Source organism: Drosophila kikkawai, chromosome 3R (assembly GCF_030179895.1).
Source record: "Drosophila kikkawai strain 14028-0561.14 chromosome 3R, DkikHiC1v2, whole genome shotgun sequence".
Lineage (NCBI taxonomy): Eukaryota > Metazoa > Arthropoda > Insecta > Diptera > Drosophilidae > Drosophila > Drosophila kikkawai.
The window spans coordinates 6,267,130-6,283,719 of record NC_091731.1 but is presented as its reverse complement, the minus strand read 5'-3'; the positions used below and the strand labels follow the sequence as shown (position 1 = coordinate 6,283,719).

The following is a 16,590-nucleotide window of genomic DNA, read 5'->3' as shown; positions in this document are numbered from 1 at the left end:
GCATAGCCTGCTGCGCCGCCTGCTGCGCCTCCTACTGCGCCTTCCTCCTCTCGGCCCTGCTGACCATCCTTCGAGGGAGTTCTAGTGGTCATGTTCCCAGCTCTAGACCGCAAATTGTATGGTTGGACCATTCACCTATACTATTCCTATCGCTACGTTTTATTTCCTAACACTTAACACGCTTTTGATTTTTTTCTCTAGACGCAACACAACAAAAACAAACTCTATCTGAACAACAAAGGGGGAAAAAGATTTGACGCCTTGCCGGAGCCAACTGCCTCCTGCTTTTTCGCGTCTCCTGCCTACTCCGAGATCAATTGTTATTTTACTGCGAGCTCCGTCGGATCCACCCTCTTCTGCTTGGAAGATAGGGCATCGAGGGCGCTCACTTCTATGTGGGCTTCCTGTCCAATTGTGCCGCGGATGTGTTTGCGAGTTCTTTGGCCGTTCCGGATGCATCGCATGGTGAACCCTGTGTCCCCATGGGCCACCCGGAGAACAGTCATTTCCTCGCACACATCCGCGTCGCAACCGGCAGGAGCCTGCTGCGTCTTCATCCATTGTTTGGAGATCCTCCCTCGTCCACCAGGCAACGAAAAGGAGCCTACTAGCTGACGTTTTTTTCGCCGCTAGTGCCATCCCTCTCCTCTGGAAGAATCCCCAATTTTAGGTGAGTTTCTTGACAAAAACAAAACTTATCATTTGGACATTTACTTTGTGGTTTTTTTCTCTTCCAGCCGCCCAGGTTTTCTTGCGGCGAGCTATTATGCACGACATTCAGAACCGCCGACATAAGCCATCGCATCGCTTTCCAACCTGGACAGCCGGACCACCTGGATTTCAGCCATCGGCTAGAAGATATTTTTTTTTCCTCATCAACAGCATTGTGGGTGCGATTGTCCTTCTCGGAAGGACGCTCGCCACCTCGCTACCTTTTGATGGTTTGGGCGCCATTATGTTACGACCTGAGTTTTTTTGATGGGGCAAGGCCGGCTAGCCAGTCTCTCCTCTCAGGGGGGATTTCTCCCCATTCGCCCGCAGGTCGCACCATAAATCCCAGCTGATCTGGAATCCGCAAAACAAATAAAAAAAAACAACAAGGACCGACAAGAAAGGTAAACAAATTACATTACTCTACAACAATTACTGCTTACTTCATCTTTCTCTTCTCTCTCGGAGTGTAGGCTTGGGCTTGGCTGGAATCGCCCTGGACGCCCCTCCCTTCCAGAGATCCGGACTCTCATCTTCTGCGGATCTCCCCTTGGCAGGCGGACTTCGCCGGCCTACTCCTGACTACGGTCTCGTCATCTTTCCCCCCCCCCCCCACAATCGGAAACGCTTAGTAACTCATCGTTATAAACATTTTTTTTAATTTCCTAGATAATACATATTTAATTTTGACGTATAACTAATTAACAAACTTTCATTTGTATCCTTTCTAGAACATCACATGGGCAAAACAATATCAGAAAATGCGGAAATTTAACAAACGACGATGAAGACAGTGGAGCAGCGAACAACGGAGAAGACAGCGATTTTCTTGCACAGGTATAAATGGATATCAATATATATATATAATTATTCAAATGTACCCTCGTTTATTTCAGCTACATCCTACCTACTTGGAGCTCCAAATTAGGGGAAGGGACTGAGACGGGACGTTCGAAATGGTTTAATCTTCACACTTATACCCCTACACTACAAACCGGCCTTCTGCAGCGCAGCCGCATCAAGGATCCCTTGATTTAAGCCTTACTTTACGTTAAATTTTCTGAAATTGTTCATGTTCCAGATGTCTATATGTTCATTATTATTTATTGATAATTATTATTTAGGTGCCTTCGACTGAATTTTTGCGTGCTTGTAAATTTTAAATTTTCATGTATTCGGCGTTTTGTATTGCCAAATAAGCGTATAAACGTATTCACACAATCTTACGCAAAACAAATAAACAATATAAATTTGCACGGGCACTTCAGAATAAATAACATGGATTTACATTTAATAAATAAATAAATAAATATGTACGAATAAATTAAATAAATAAATAAATATGGCGGAATTAAATAAATAAATAAATTAGCCTAATTTTTTTGCGTAAATAAATAAATTAAATGATATCCGGCCGTGGATTTTTTCTTTTGGGCTTCCGTCCCTCTTTTGTCCCGGCTGAGACGGTGGCACCTCGGCCTTGGAGGTCCAGTTTTCGGGGCCCGTTCGACTTTGGGGTTGGGGCCGATTTTTTTTTCTAGTTACTCCCGCCCAGAATTTTTGCCTCCAGAAGGCACAGGACCCTGTGAACGTGTCTTCTTTTATTTTTAATTCTGGTTCCCTTTGGAACGGACTCACTTTGATTTCTTCCTGGCTGTTTCCCTTCTTTCTGGTTTCCTGGGGACCGGCTCCTGGTCACCCTCGTGGCTTCCCGTTTCCGTTTATCCTCCTCTATTTCCTGGCTTTTTCTTCCCGCACTCCCGTCCGAAATATATTTATTTTTTTCACCTTCCCGTACTGTTTTCGGTTTTTTTGGTTTTATTTTCGGGTTTTTTTCGGGTTTTTGCGGTTTTTTTCCCGGGTCTTTGCGGTTTTTTTCTCGGTCGAAAGGTTTTGGGTTTGATTTCGGCTCCGTTTTCCCTACTGGCCGCCATTAGCGGTCACCTTGCCCTATATAGGCTCGGTTCCCACCAATTCCTTCACCCACTTTTCTTTCCTCTCTCTCCCGGGGTCGAGAACCGCTTTCAAGGCCAGTACTCTCTGGTGCCTTGGTGTGGGTGTAGCTAGCCTCTCTCGCGATCGGCACATACTTCCCACACTTCCCCTTCGGTGTGGATCGCATGAGGCGCTCGAGATGCGATCCACTTCCCCTCTTCCTGGCCCTGCCAACCTATCCTCGGTGCGCATCCCAGACGATATTTGTTTCGCCTGCGGCTATCGATTACCGCCCGAATGCAACAGCTTTCAGTTTTAGATGAAGTTTCTTGCTTTAAATATGTCTTGGCCATGTTAGGCTGGTGGACGCCCAGGTGCGTTACCACGTTAACTTCGGGCTGTTTAATTAAAGCGGAGGGCATGTGTAGTAGGCCAGATAATGTTATTATGATCTGGTCACTTTATCGTTGAGCTCCGCTCTCTGAGAGAGCAGGTTACTCTCTCTCTCAGAGAGCGCTGCTTATGAATTTCGGAGGTTGAAAGGCTAGGTGTCGTAAAAAAAGTACAAATGTGTATTAAGTTCCTTAAGCATTCTGACAGCACATGTACCAGCGAAAATTTGTGTTCGCTGTGTAATAGAGGGCATCATACAATGCTGCATATAAATTCCCAAAAAAGAGAGAAAGTCAATACCAGCGTGGCTTCGACTCAGGCGTTGCTGGCAACAGCAAAAATTAAGGTAAAATCGGCAAATGGCGATTTTAAGAATTTAAGAGCTCTGATAGATAGTGGATCCCAAAGCACTATCATATCAGAGGAGGCAGCACAAATTTTAAAGTTGCCACGAATAAAATCTAAAACAGAAATTAAGGGGATTTCGTCTTCTGATACAGTGAGTCAAAACAAAATTAAATTAATTATCGACGACCCTACATCAAAAAAGGAATTCATAACGGAGTCAAAAATATTGCCAAAGTTAATGAAAGCCCTACCTATAAATAAAATAAATATAGATAAATTAAAATGGCAAAGATTTACATTAGCTGACCCGGACTTTAATAAGCCAGGTCGAGTTGATGTAATTATTGGAGCGGATTTATATACATACGCATATCATGAAGAGAAGTTAGGCAAAAATTAATGGATTATTACAGTGTTGCCAGGTGATGAGCGCCCGTATAGGCTAGATTTTTGAAAAAAATCGGCTAGAATATGCTAAAATTAAAAAAAAAACAAGAAAGGAAGCTAACTTCGGCACGCCGAAGTTTGTATACCCTTGCAGATATTATTTCATTAAATTTTACCTATACTTATTATGTTGAGAGTTTGACAGTTACAGTTTTACATTCCCAGTTTATATGGCAGCTATATGATATAGTTGTCCGATTTTCATGAAATTTATACCAAAATTCTGAACTAATAAAATAAGCTTATATCTCAGAGTAGATAAAAATAGGTTGAAAAACAACGAAGTTATAATGTTTTTTCTATTAATTTCCCGATCGTTCCTATGGCAGCTATAAGATATAGTCGTCCGATTTTCATGAATTTTTTACCGAAATTCTGAAATAATATAAAATGGCCATATCTAAAAAATGGTGCAAAAATGTTGATAAACAGCCAAGTTATAATTTTTTTTCTAAAAATTTATCGATCATTTGTATGGGAGCTATATGATATAGTCGTCCGATCCGGCCCGTTCCGACATATATAGCAGTGAGAGTATATAGAAGACTACATGCAAAGTTTCATTCAGATAGCTTTAAAATTGAGAGACTAGTTTGCGTAGAAACGGACAGACGGACGGACAGACGGACGGACAGACGGACAGACGGACATGGCTAGATCGACTCGGCGGTTGATGCTGATCAAGAATATATATACTTTATAGGGTCGGAAACGTCTCCTTCACTGCGTTGCAAACTTCTGACTGAAATTATAATACCCTGCAAGGGTATAAAAATGCTTAAAAACAAGCTACTCTGAAATGAGAGAAAGCTTTAAACCTTATGTTTTTATGTGGGTGGCAGAAACAATTGGGGGCTATATTTATGATTAGGTCATTTTCATTAGGACAGTTTCCGAAAGAAAAGAACATCAAATTAAAGGCGATTGTTGATGCATTTATAATAGTTTTTGGTATGTGTGAAGAGAAATCTTATTAAATATGTTATTATTAAAGCAATTTAAATATATTAGTTATTAATTCACCGATTTCGTCATCTTGATCATCATTTAAATATTGTTTTTTTTTTTATAACCATGATGTATATTTCTGGCAGGATGTATGTCTGGTTATGCAGCCCTCACCTGATGACCCAGCGGCCAAACGACAACAATAAATTTGCTCTGCGTATGCCCATATGATACTGTAATGCAGTTTTCATTAATTAGCTACTTCATTAGAACCTTGAAAGAGTCAACTATATTGTCATTTTGCTTGGATTATTTTGGTAATACGACTACGGTCACACCGACCGTAAAAGGTAAACAAAACAAACGGCCGCCATTCGCGGCGTATTATTATGAATTTCTGAATTCCTCGTCGAAGTATTCTTGCATAAATAAATGCAGAATCCTTTAAATTTATGTTTTTAACCTATAATGCTTAAAATTTTTTTAATTATTACCAAAAAAAAATGTTTAATTCATTTTACACCGTAAGAACCTTGCCACCGCAAAACATATTATTTTTCCTAATTTTCTAATATCTTTTCAGTTCAAAAACCAGAGAAATGCTGTAGAAATAAAATTCTCATTGTGAGACCATACTGTCAATGAGCTGGCTAATACATTTTTCAATTACAATTTTCTTCATTAAACCCGTATTTTGTTATCGAATATCTAGTATATAGTATGTAGATCTATCGATTATCGCGGCAATGAAGTAGCTAATGCATTATTCTAATGCATTAGAGCGCCATATAGTCGTCTTGCTCGCACTTGTGTAAAACGCTATAGCGCTGTCAAATCTTTAATGAAGTCTCTAATTAATGCGGCAGTGTCATGCCAGTAGTAGCAAAGCTTTACCTCTCCTCCTGCCTTCTGCATGACATAAACTTTATCACTCTCTCGGTCTATTTGCATAGCTGCCCTTGGCCGTCCGCTAACTGCAGCAAAAATTCTTTTCTCAGTTCGTCTTCGTTTGTCTTCGCCTATGCTTGATAGCGATCAACTCAAATATTTGCCTATAACTATTTTCGGACCAATTCGGGTCATAAATATCCGCAGCGGCAATTCGGCTCGCCTGCGCTGATAAATAATAGAAGCTTCGTGGCTTAATAAATATTGCATTTAATTTATAACGTTTAAAACAAGTGCGTCGAATTGTCCAATTTCTTTTGACCCAAATATGGTCAAAAGAAATTGGACAATTCGACAGCTATTGAAAAAGCTCAGTAGCTCAACATTTTTTGACCCCGACGTGATTGGCTATTAAAAACATTAAACATTTCGGTTTAATAATTGTGCATTGCTTGTGGCTGTACTTTGCCGCGCCGCGCTAGGCAAACGTACATACATACATACATATGCACCGGTACTTTGGCGTGCACTCTTTGCTCTCGTTCGTCTGCTTGCTGTTCATTTGCCGTCGGTAACAGCTATTCGAATTCGCGATAGCTGCCCATGCTAAAAAAATTGCTTCTGGCCTTACTGCCGATAGGGTTAAGGCCGTCCCTGAGGAGGAGCTCACACTGCAACTTGAGCTTATAAATAAAACCGAAGCCTCTTTCTCATTGGCTCATGATTCGTTAGAGGAACTCGATTATGAGGAAATTGGCAGCAAGGCGCGGGACGACTTTGAGGAGTTGGTGTTCTCCATGAGATCGTTGGTGCTGCAAGAGCTGGGGAAGCGCAAATTCCCAGGAGTTCCGTGTTCAACCATGCATCCAGAGGTGGCCATGGAGGCAGCTGCGCCTGCTCCAAGAAGATCGTGCCTTCCTGAGCTTAAGTTGCCAACCTTCAGCGGCGGCTACACTGAGTACGCTGATTTTATTTCGATGTTCCTGACAATTATTGATAGGAATAGTGATCTGGCTCCAATTGAGAAGCTGCAGCACCTGAAATCATGCCTGAAAGGTCCAGCTTTAGATGCCGTTCGTTCGCTGGAGATCACTGACTCTAACTATGGAGTAGCTCTGGAATTACTTGACAATCGCTTCAATAATAAACGCCTTATTTTTCAGGCTCACATAACAGATATTTTTGGTTTGTCAAAGGTGGAAAGTGCATCAGCTGTGAAGCTTCGTGAGCTCTCCGACAAGCTCAATGCCAATCTTCGAGCGCTTCAGAGCTTGGGTACCTTGGAGGAGATAGCTGGTTGCATTCTTGTTCATACGCTGCTGCAAAAGGTTGACCCGACTACCCAGGCTAAATGGGAAGAGTCTGCCTCGCTGGACAAAATACCCACCTGCACAGAATTTACTAAATTTCTGGAGAAGCGATGCCAGAAACTTGAAAATGTGGAGCATGCTGCTGTATCCAATGGTGGCAATTCGCAAGCTTCAAGGACCAGGAGGTTCAGCAGTCATGGGAGAAGTTCGTTCGTCGCCACTAGCATCACAGCCTCGACCAGATCGTGCGTTATGTGCTAGGGTGCAAATCATGGCATTTATAATTGCGCTTAATTCACCAGCCTTTCTCCTCAAGCTCGTCTGCGTGAAGCTAAACGGCTAGCCGTATGCCTAAACTGCCTCAAATCTGGACATCAAATGAGGAATTGTAGTTCGGGCTCCTGTCGAGCATGTGGATCTAAACATCATAGCCTTCTACACTTTCCCGCACCGCCTGTAACAGCGCCCCCACAACCTGCTCCACCTAACGAGCCATCTTCGTCAAATGCTGTTCCAAATGGATCGTCAAACTCTTCGCTCGCTTCGTCGTCATCGCAATCCGCTGCTTTGGTCGCTCAGAATCTTGATACGGATTGTGTTTTGCTTGCCACTGCAGTCATCAGTGTGCAAAATCGCTCTGGTTCGTGGGTTCCTTGCCGCGCCCTGCTCGACTCGGGATCTCAATTGCATATCATTACTTCTCGCCTCGCACACTCGCTTCAGTTGCCGAAGGTCAAATCCGCGGCCACTGTATCTGGACTTGGAGACTCTAAATTTTGCTCGGATGGTTTTTCGGTAAATATTACTTTAAAGTTTCAAGCTTCAGATTTCGTCTCCAGTATCTCGGCTTTGGTTGCGCCTGCCATCACGGACGACCAGCCTAGCTTCACCGTCAGCCCAGAGGACTGGAACATACCCTCCAACATTCCCCTGGCCGATCCACAGTTCTTCAGATCGCAAAGAATTGACTTATTAATTGGAGCAAGTCTATTCTTTGAGCTGTTATGTGTTGGCCAAATTAAGTTGTCTGATGGGCTCCCGCTGTTGCAAAAAACCCGACTGGGATGGGTTGTCACTGGCGGAGGATCAGCGCCACGCCAGTCAGCGGCCTTGGCTGTCCAATCTATTGCAGGGACGTTAGTCGGAGATGACGCTGGTCTGGAGAGCGTTGTGCGGAAGTTTTGGGAAGTGGAAAACGTTGGAGAGTCTGGATCTCAACGTACCAAAAAGAAACTCGATTGTGAAGCTCATTTCAACGACAGCTTTACTCGGCTGCCGTCAGGAGAATACTCGGTTCGCCTGCCAACTAAGCATAGTGTTGAAATCCTGGGAGATTCATATCAACAAGCTTATCGTCGTTTCGTCAACCTGGAGAACAAACTGGATCGTCATCCTCATCTCAAAGCGCAGTACTCGGCATTTATTCGTGAGTACCTCGATCTGAATCATATGTCTCTTGTGGATTTAGACTCACGGAATTTATGCAAGTTTTATTTGCCACATCACTGCGTCATTAAAGAGGATAGCACAACTACTAAGCTGCGTGTTGTTTTTGATGGGTCTGCCAAATCGTCGTCTGGATACTCATTGAATGAGGTGCTCATGGCAGGTCCCACCTTGCAGCCGAGATTGTTCAACACACTGTTGCAGTTTCGCACATTTCCTGTCGATATTTGCAAAATGTATAGATGCGTTCGGATTGCTGAGCCGAATAGCTACTTGCAATGCATTTTGTGGCGTGACTCACGGCAAGAGGAAATTCGTGTTTATAGGCTGGACACTGTCACCTATGGAACTAAACCTGCCTCGTTTCTGTCAGTTCGAGCCATGCATCAGTTGGCAGAGGATGAGAAGGCATCGTTTCCCCTTGGCGCAAAAATACTTTTGCGAGACTTCTACGTGGATGATCTCATCACAGGAGGCAACTCGATACAAGACGTCTTGGAGATCATGCGGCAGACCACTGGACTTCTCGAAAGGGGCAATTTCAAGCTGAGAAAATGGTGCTCAAACGATCCTGCGTTGCTGCAACAAATCCCAGAGGCCGAAAGGGATTCTTTCTTGAAGTTCGACGATGGCAGCGACATTACAAAAACGCTTGGACTTGCTTAGGATTCGTCGTCTGACGTTTTGCTGTTCTCCACATCGCCAATGAAAATTATTGCCAAACCAACCAAGCGCTCAGTCTTGTCTACGATCGCTTGCTTTTATGATCCTCTAGGTCTTATTTGTCCTGTAATTACTAAAGCCAAAATATTTTTACAGAAGATTTGGAGAGAGAGATTCGACTGGGACGAAAGCTTGCCGGCAGCGCTAAATTCTTCGTGGCTAAGTTTGTCGGCCAATATTTGTGAGACGCAAAAGCTCCAGTTTCCTCGGCTAGCACTGAACCCAAACAACGTGATCGAAGTTCACGGATTCAGTGATGCCAGTATTGACGCATACGGAGGCTGCATTTACGTCGTTTCCATGGAGGATGACCGATGGATTGCCCATCTCCTCTGCGCTAAATCTCGTGTGGCGCCACTCTCACGGTCCCTAAGTTGGAGTTGTCTGCTGCCGTGCTGCTGGCTCAACTCATTCAAGAAGTACAACAAATGGGGTTATTCTCGTGCTCCTACTACTGCTGGTCGGATTCTGCAGTTGTTTTGTCCTGGATTAGAGATGAGTCGTCACGTTTTCAAATATTTACTGCTAACCGAATCTCTTTAATTCAGTAGATTACAAACGGAATGGAGTGGCGCTACGTCCCTACGAACTGCAATCCCGCAGATATCCTGTCAAGAGGTGCTCTTCCCAGTGAACTGGTAGCGTCTAACCTATGGGCTCATGGACCTGACTATCTCCGAAAGGAAAAATCTCAATGGCCAGAGTCCTGCCTTGCAGTGAAGACTCTTCCTGACCTTAAAAAGATTGCTTTGGTTGGCATCTCGACAGCTGCTGATGTATCCTTGTACTGCAAATTCTTCAACTCGTGGGAAAATTTAAAGCATGTCTTCGGCTACATATACAAATTTCGCCATCGCATCAGGCAGCCAGGTCTCACTTCGGAGCATGTTCGCTGTGGCACCCAAATGCTCATCCGCTCCATCCAGATGGTTCATCTTAATGACGAATATCATTGCCTGCTTCGAGGACGGCCAATAAGGGCCTCCAGCTCCATCGCATCGCTCTCGCCCATTATCGACGAACTTGGGCTTTTACGTGTTGGCGGCCGACTCAAAAACTCTGCTCTGGACTATGAGGCACGCCATCCACTGATATTACCTCGTCAGCATCCTGTAACTCGCGCAATAATCCTGCATTTTCATCGGCGCAACCTACACTCTGGACCACGCTCCCTGCTCGCTTCAATCCGGCAGCAGTTTTGGCCAATTGGTGGCCGCAAGACGGTTGCGAGTGCTGTGAGCAAATGCATAATTTGTTTTCGGGCCAAGCCACATGTTGCTGGCCACATTATGGCTGATCTTCCGGAGGACCGCGTCAGCGCATCTTACGCCTTCCAGGTGACTGGACTGGATTTTTGCGGCCCTTTCTACCACAAGTCGGAAGTTCGGAATAAGGCACCCATCAAATGCTACGTCTGCATTTTTATCTGCTTTTCCACAAAGGCTGTGCACCTCGAGCTGGTCCAGGATCTCTTCACTTCAGCGATTCTTAGCGCATTGAGGCGCTTTATACTGATTCGTGGCAAGCCTGCTCGCATATGGTCGGACAATGCGACTAATTTTGTTGGCGCTAAGAACGAGTTGGCTGAGCTAAAGCGATTGTTCCTGAATGCCAGCCAACAAACCGCAATAGATGAATTCTGCTTGACTGACAGCATCGAATGGCAATTTATTCCTCCTCGCTCTCCCCACTTTGGAGGTCTATGGGAGGCGGCTGTGAAGACTGCGAAGTACCACTTCTACCGATTTGTTGGACCTGCAGTACTGCCCGCTGATGACCTGCGCACTCTCGTTTGCCACATCGCGGCAATCATTAATTCTCGTCCTTTAGTCTCACTTTCAGAACACCCTGGCGATCTTGATGTGTTGACACCGGCGCATTTCTTGGGTACTGCTCCTCTGGCTTTGTTTCCTGAGCCTGACTACACTAACTTGAACCTCAATCGGTTGGATCGCTGGCAGAAAATTTCGTTCTACCAGCAACTGTTCTGGTCCCGCTGGAAAAAGGAGTACCTGACGCTCCTTCAACAGCGCTCCAAGTGGCGCACACAGAAGACGGATATTCAACTCGGTGATGTCGTTCTGGTTAAGGACGAAAACCTGCCCTCCCTCAAGTGGCCACTAGCTCGAGTGGTCAACCTCGTCGCTGGATCCGACAATTTGGCTCGAGTCGCTGTGCTGAAGACCGCCACTGGCCTCATCAATCGCGCAGTTGCTAAGTTGTGTGTGCTGCCGAAGCAGGATGAAGTTGAAAGCCAGTGTCTTCCAACGGGGGGAGAATGTCTGGTTATGCAGCCCGCACCTGATGACCCAGCGGCCAAACGACAACAATAAATTTGCTCTGCGTAGCAAAGCTTTACCTCTCCTCCTGCCTTCTGCATAACATAAACTTTATCACTCTCTCGGTCTATTTGCATAGCTGCCCTTGGCCGTCCGCTAACTGCAGGAAAAATTCTTTTCTCAGTTCGTCTTCGTTTGTCTTCGCCTATGCTTGATAGCGATCAACTCAAATTATCCTATAACTATTTTCGGACCAATTCGGGTCATAAATATCCGCAGCGGCAATTCGGCTCGCCTGCGCTGATAAATAATAGAAGCTTCGTGGCTTAATAAATATTGCATTTAATTTATAACGTTTAAAACAAGTGCGTATTTTTGGGTCAAAAGAAATTGGACAATTCGACAGCTATTGAAAAAGCTCAGTAGCTCAACAATGTATATTTCTGGCAGGGTGTATTTATGGCAACATATCCCACTCAAAATTGATTGATTGGGGGAAACACTTCAGCCAACATATAGGTCTTCTATGGCACCATAGAGTAGAAATAAATTCACGATCATATGAAATAAAAAAGAACCAGCTCCGATATTTTCATGCCATGAAGCATATTTTTCTAAAAAAAACTATTAATGGCGCAAAGCCAGTCAAAGCTAGGATATGCTATACGAATTTTAAAATAAGCTATATTTCAAGCCATAAGCTAGATGGAGATTTTACAAGCTTTTCCAGTTTCAAATATGCTAGAACTAGCTTACAATAAGCTAAACTGGCAACACTGGCCAATAGTGTAGCAGGCAAGTTAACGTAATTATGATCGTAACGTAACGTAATTATTATCGTTGAGCTACGATCTCTGAGAGAGCAGGTTACTCTCTCTCTCAGAGAGCGCTGGCAACATTCAAGACAACAATATAATACTAAATAAAAGAAACAAAATAAAATAATATACGGCCACAATCTCAGAAGTGGGATCGAGAAAAAATTTGTTATGCACGGCAACTATAAAACTGAAATGGATTTGGACTTTAATAAAGTGATGGTGGCTCAGCTAAAAAAAAAATGGCTAGAGTGTTTAAACTTGTCGACGAAGGGGTCAAAAGCTTATCTGTACTCCCGGATATGTGCGATTCCACCTGAAAGCCGAGGGAGTGCTCCACTGATGAACCAGGGGAGGAGGAGCAAGGAATTCAGGACGAAGAGGCGGAAGGGGCAGCAGTGGAGAAGCGAGTGAAGCCGAATCGGACGGAACTGGCTCGTGGCATGGCAACTGTGGAGGAGCTGCATCGTGAAATCGAGAAGGCAAGAAAGGTTCTCGAGAATCTTTAACAGCAGATCGACAGCGTCAGTTCGAGAACAAGCGACGTGCGAGAGAGAATAACGGCGAAGTGTTCGAAAGAGACGGCAAGCGTAGCAACGGTGCGGCAGATAATGTACGTAGGAGCGAAAGAGATGGCGAGCGAAGCATGGGTATAGCCAATGAGGCAAAAAGGAATGAAAGAGACGCCAGCGAGAATTCTGGAAATTTAGAACGAAGCGACAACGGGCAAAACGGCAGCAGCGACGCTAACAGTGAAAGAGGCGTTCGAGACGATTTTTCATCAGCCGGATTTGGCTTGGCGAAGGAAATCCTATTGAATGTTCGTTCGTGCCTGGGTCTCCCAATGTAAGAATGTAACCGGATTATACAAGCTTACGGACACACAGAGTAGAGTTTTGCTGATTGGAAAACTGAAAGGCATCGCGTTGCAGTGGTTGCACGCAGATGCAACCCTGTTTGGAGAATCGACGAGTGAGCTGGTGGACCAGTTACTTCTTGCGTTTGGTGGCAACGAGCCGAAAGCAGAATTGAGACGCAAGTTCGAGGAGCGGCTATGGAAGCCGACAGAAAAGTTTGCTGTTTATTTCGAAGAAAAACGCAGGCAGAGGTCAACATGGAAGATGATGAGCAGTTGGACGGACTTATTGTTTGCATTCCGGCGATAAATCTACGCAATTAGGCCAAGCTTCAGTGCTTCGAGAACCCGGGAAGGATGCTTGAAGCATTTTCCAACATAATGTTGCCGGTAAGGGCTGCTGGAAAAAAGAAGATGGACAACGCGAAGGATAAACTGGCGAGCAAAGAGACGCGTTGCTATAACTGCAACGGTAAAGGGCACTGGGCAAGAGTCTGCATAAAATCGAAGAGGACTCCTGGGTCTTGCTATGGATGTGGGGCGAAGGACCACATGATCAGCAAGTGCCCCCAAAACAAGAAGGATGCTGCGAATAATTATGTAAGATTGTTTAAAATATTTGTTTATGAAAACTCTAACCAGCCAATTATTACAGAATGCTTGAGAAAGTTTAGAAAGTTAAATATAAGGAAAAAGTTTTGGAAATGAGATTTTAGAAGAAGAAAGGTAAGGAAGCAAAATATTAGAAGAGCCTTTAGGAAATAATAGAGACGAATTCGCAAGAGATATGATGAATATTAATATTTTTTATTATTGGTGAAAAAATTAGCTACAAGGATAGAGAGAAGTTTATTAAGTTGTTAGAGACACATTATATTCAAGTCAAGCGACCTGAAAACTCTAAAATAAAATGTGAAATGAACATAGTGTTAGAAAACTCGAAACCATTTAGTTGCGCACCGAGGAGACTGTCATATAGTGAAAAAGAAGCACTGGTAAAAATGTTAGAGGAATACATTAGAGATGGAATTATTCAACCTAGTAAATCGGAGTATGCTTCTCCTATTGTATTAGTGAAGAAGAAGTCGGGGGAACTGAGACTTTGTATCGATTTTAGAAGATTGAACAAAATCATGTCGAAGGATAATTATCCGATACCATTGATTGATGACCTTTTGGATAATTCAGTTGGAAAATCGGTGATTACGAAATTAGATCATAAGAATTTTTTTTTTTTTTATATTCCATTTATTAAAACATACATTTGACTAAGCAACAAATAAACAAATAACAACAAAAAGAGCGAAGACTGCAGGTTGTTGGGTAGGAGGGTGCTATTTTAACGGTGTAGATGGCCATGGTCGCGCGGTACCGCCGCTAAGCATTGCTTCGCGCGAGTTACGGTGGCCTGTACTCCGCTCGCATCCTTCTTTCCGTCTCCAGGGTCCTCTGCGTTTTCATAACGCTAGCCACGAACGTGGCTGTCGCGTCCCAGGCCTTCTGGCTGGCAAGCATGATGGGGACCAGGTTATCAGCTCCGATGGCGGCGCCCACGGCTTCCTCCAGTGCTAGCCGCTCGTGGTGAAATCGATGGCATTCGAAGAGAACGTGGTGCACGTTCTCCTCCACTCCAGTCCCGCATTCAGGGCAGTGGTCCTCTGTGGCGTGGCCGAATCTTTTGAGGTAGCTTCGAAAGCAACCGTGTCCACTAAGTGCCTGTGTCAGGTAGAAGTCTACCTCGCCGTGTTTTCGGCCTACCCAGCTTTGGACGTCCGGAATCAGGCGGTGAGTCCATCGGCCCTTTGTAGAGTTGTCCCACCTGGACTGCCACCGGGCAATGCTCCTGCGCCTGGCACTCACCCTGGCCTCGCGCCTTTCCGAAGGGTTGTCCGGCTCGCGTGAGAGACGGGCTTCCTGAGCTTCTCGCACTAGCTCTCCTAGCGGCACCAGCCCCGCAATGACCAGGGCCGCTTCGTCGGAAACCGTCCTGAAGGCGCGCGCTACTCTCAGGGCGCACAGGCGGTAGGTACCTTCCGCACCCCTCACGTAGCTTCTAACATTCGCGGCCTCCGCCCAGACCGTGGCTGCATAGAGGAGTTGCGAAGTGACGACACTCGTGAGCAACTTCCTCTTGCACTGCTTGGGGCCTCTGGTGTTCAGCAGGATTCTAGAGAGGGCTCTTACTGTTCCGCTAGCCTTTCCGTGGATATATTCCAAGTGCTCTCTATAGCAGAGGCGGGTATCCAGATAGACGCCCAGGTACCTTATCGCGCGCTGCGAGGTAATTGGCAGGCCGCCAACCCGAATCTCGGCCGTTTCCACGCGCTTTCTGCTAGATATCAGCACTGCTTCCGTCTTTTGTGAGGCCAGTTCAAGGCCAGCGACTGCCAACCAGGACTCAACCGCTCGGATCACGCTGTTTGCCATTGACTCTGCCTCTGCCAGCTCCTTCGCTACGACCACCAGCGCCACGTCGTCGGCAAAGCCGACTATGGTGGTGTTTTCGGATAGCGGGAGGTTTAGTACTCCGTAATACATAGTATTCCAGAGCAGAGGCCCCAAGACGGAGCCCTGCGGGACGCCGGCTGAGACCTCGTGCGATCTGGTGCCAATGGTGGTATCCAGGATGAGTGTCCTCTCGCTGAAGTAACTGCGGATAATCCTTAGTAAGTAACCAGGGATGTTGAAGGCTTCGAGGGCCTCCAGTGTCCGCCTCCAGTCCGCAGAGTTGAACGCGTTCCGGATGTCCAGCGTTACCACTACGCAAAACTCCTTAGCGCCGTTTTTCCATCTAGTGCCTGCGATGGCATTCGCGGCCAAGTTGGTGACCACTTCGATGGCGTCCAGGGTCGATTTCCGTTTCCGGAAGCCGAACTGGTTTTCCGAGAGTCCACCAGCGCGCTCTATAGCAGCCTCCAGCCTCGCCACGATAATCTTCTCAAAGACTTTCCCGATCGTGTCCAGCAGACAGATGGGTCTGTACGACGACGCTTCTCCCGCGGGCTTCCCCGGCTTCGGCAGGAGAAGGAGCTTCTGTCGCTTCCATCGCTCTGGGAACGTGCCTTCCGAGAGGCACTTGTTGAAGATCTCGGCGATCACATTGGGGTGCAGGGAGAGCAGCATCTTGGTATCGAGTCGGGACCTGGTGCCTTCTTATTATTCAGGGTCCTCGCAGACTCTAGAATCTCCTGTTCCGAGACCGGGCATATCTCCCAAGAGTCACTGCTCACTGGGTAGTACAGCGGCTGTCCAGTTGGGAAAAGCACCCTAACTATTCCTTCAAGGGCCTCCGGGTCCGAAGAGGCTTTGCTGCCGGCGTTCACGCGCTTCACCACCTTTTTATAAGCCCCGCCCCATGGGTCCTTCTCGACGTCGTCGCAGAGCTTAAGGAAGCACTCTCTCTTGCTGGTCCTAATCGCGTTCTTCAGGGCGGACCTTGCGGTCTTGTACTCCTCGCTTCGGGCTAGAAGGTTCGGAGAGCCGCGCGC

The 16,590-nt window shown here is 45.7% G+C and overlaps 2 protein-coding genes across 2 annotated transcripts; both read left to right on the top strand.

Moving 5' to 3' along the window:
- Positions 1 to 1,495: 1,495 nt before the first annotated feature.
- On the top strand, positions 1,496 to 9,092 carry LOC121502095 (uncharacterized). Its single transcript, XM_041774868.1, has 3 exons — positions 1,496 to 1,548; positions 6,311 to 7,225; positions 7,283 to 9,092. The coding sequence occupies exons 1-3, from the start codon at positions 1,496 to 1,498 to the stop codon at positions 9,090 to 9,092; spliced, it is 2,778 nt and encodes a 925-aa protein (XP_041630802.1).
- A 588-nt stretch (positions 9,093 to 9,680) lies between these two features.
- On the top strand, positions 9,681 to 12,755 carry LOC121502097 (uncharacterized). The gene is made up of 3 exons (XM_070286204.1): positions 9,681 to 9,954; positions 10,012 to 11,359; positions 12,570 to 12,755. The coding sequence occupies exons 1-3, from the start codon at positions 9,713 to 9,715 to the stop codon at positions 12,753 to 12,755; spliced, it is 1,776 nt and encodes a 591-aa protein (XP_070142305.1). The 5' UTR covers positions 9,681 to 9,712.
- The last annotated feature ends 3,835 nt before the right edge of the window (positions 12,756 to 16,590 follow it).

Excerpts from the sequence above, each read along its gene's own strand:
- LOC121502095 (XM_041774868.1), top strand. The coding sequence starts at position 1,496 with ATGAAGACAGTGGAGCAGCGAACAACGGAGAAGACAGCGATTTTCTTG. Across the intron at positions 1,549-6,310 it reads ACAGCGATTTTCTTGCACAG|GGTTAAGGCCGTCCCTGAGG; the intron begins GTATAAATGGAT and ends TACTGCCGATAG. Across the intron at positions 7,226-7,282 it reads ATCACAGCCTCGACCAGATC|CCTTTCTCCTCAAGCTCGTC; the intron begins GTGCGTTATGTG and ends TTAATTCACCAG.
- LOC121502097 (XM_070286204.1), top strand. The coding sequence starts at position 9,713 with ATGGAGTGGCGCTACGTCCCTACGAACTGCAATCCCGCAGATATCCTG. Across the intron at positions 9,955-10,011 it reads TACTGCAAATTCTTCAACTC|GCAGCCAGGTCTCACTTCGG; the intron begins GTGGGAAAATTT and ends CCATCGCATCAG. Across the intron at positions 11,360-12,569 it reads CTGGCCTCATCAATCGCGCA|CCGAGGGAGTGCTCCACTGA; the intron begins GTTGCTAAGTTG and ends TCCACCTGAAAG.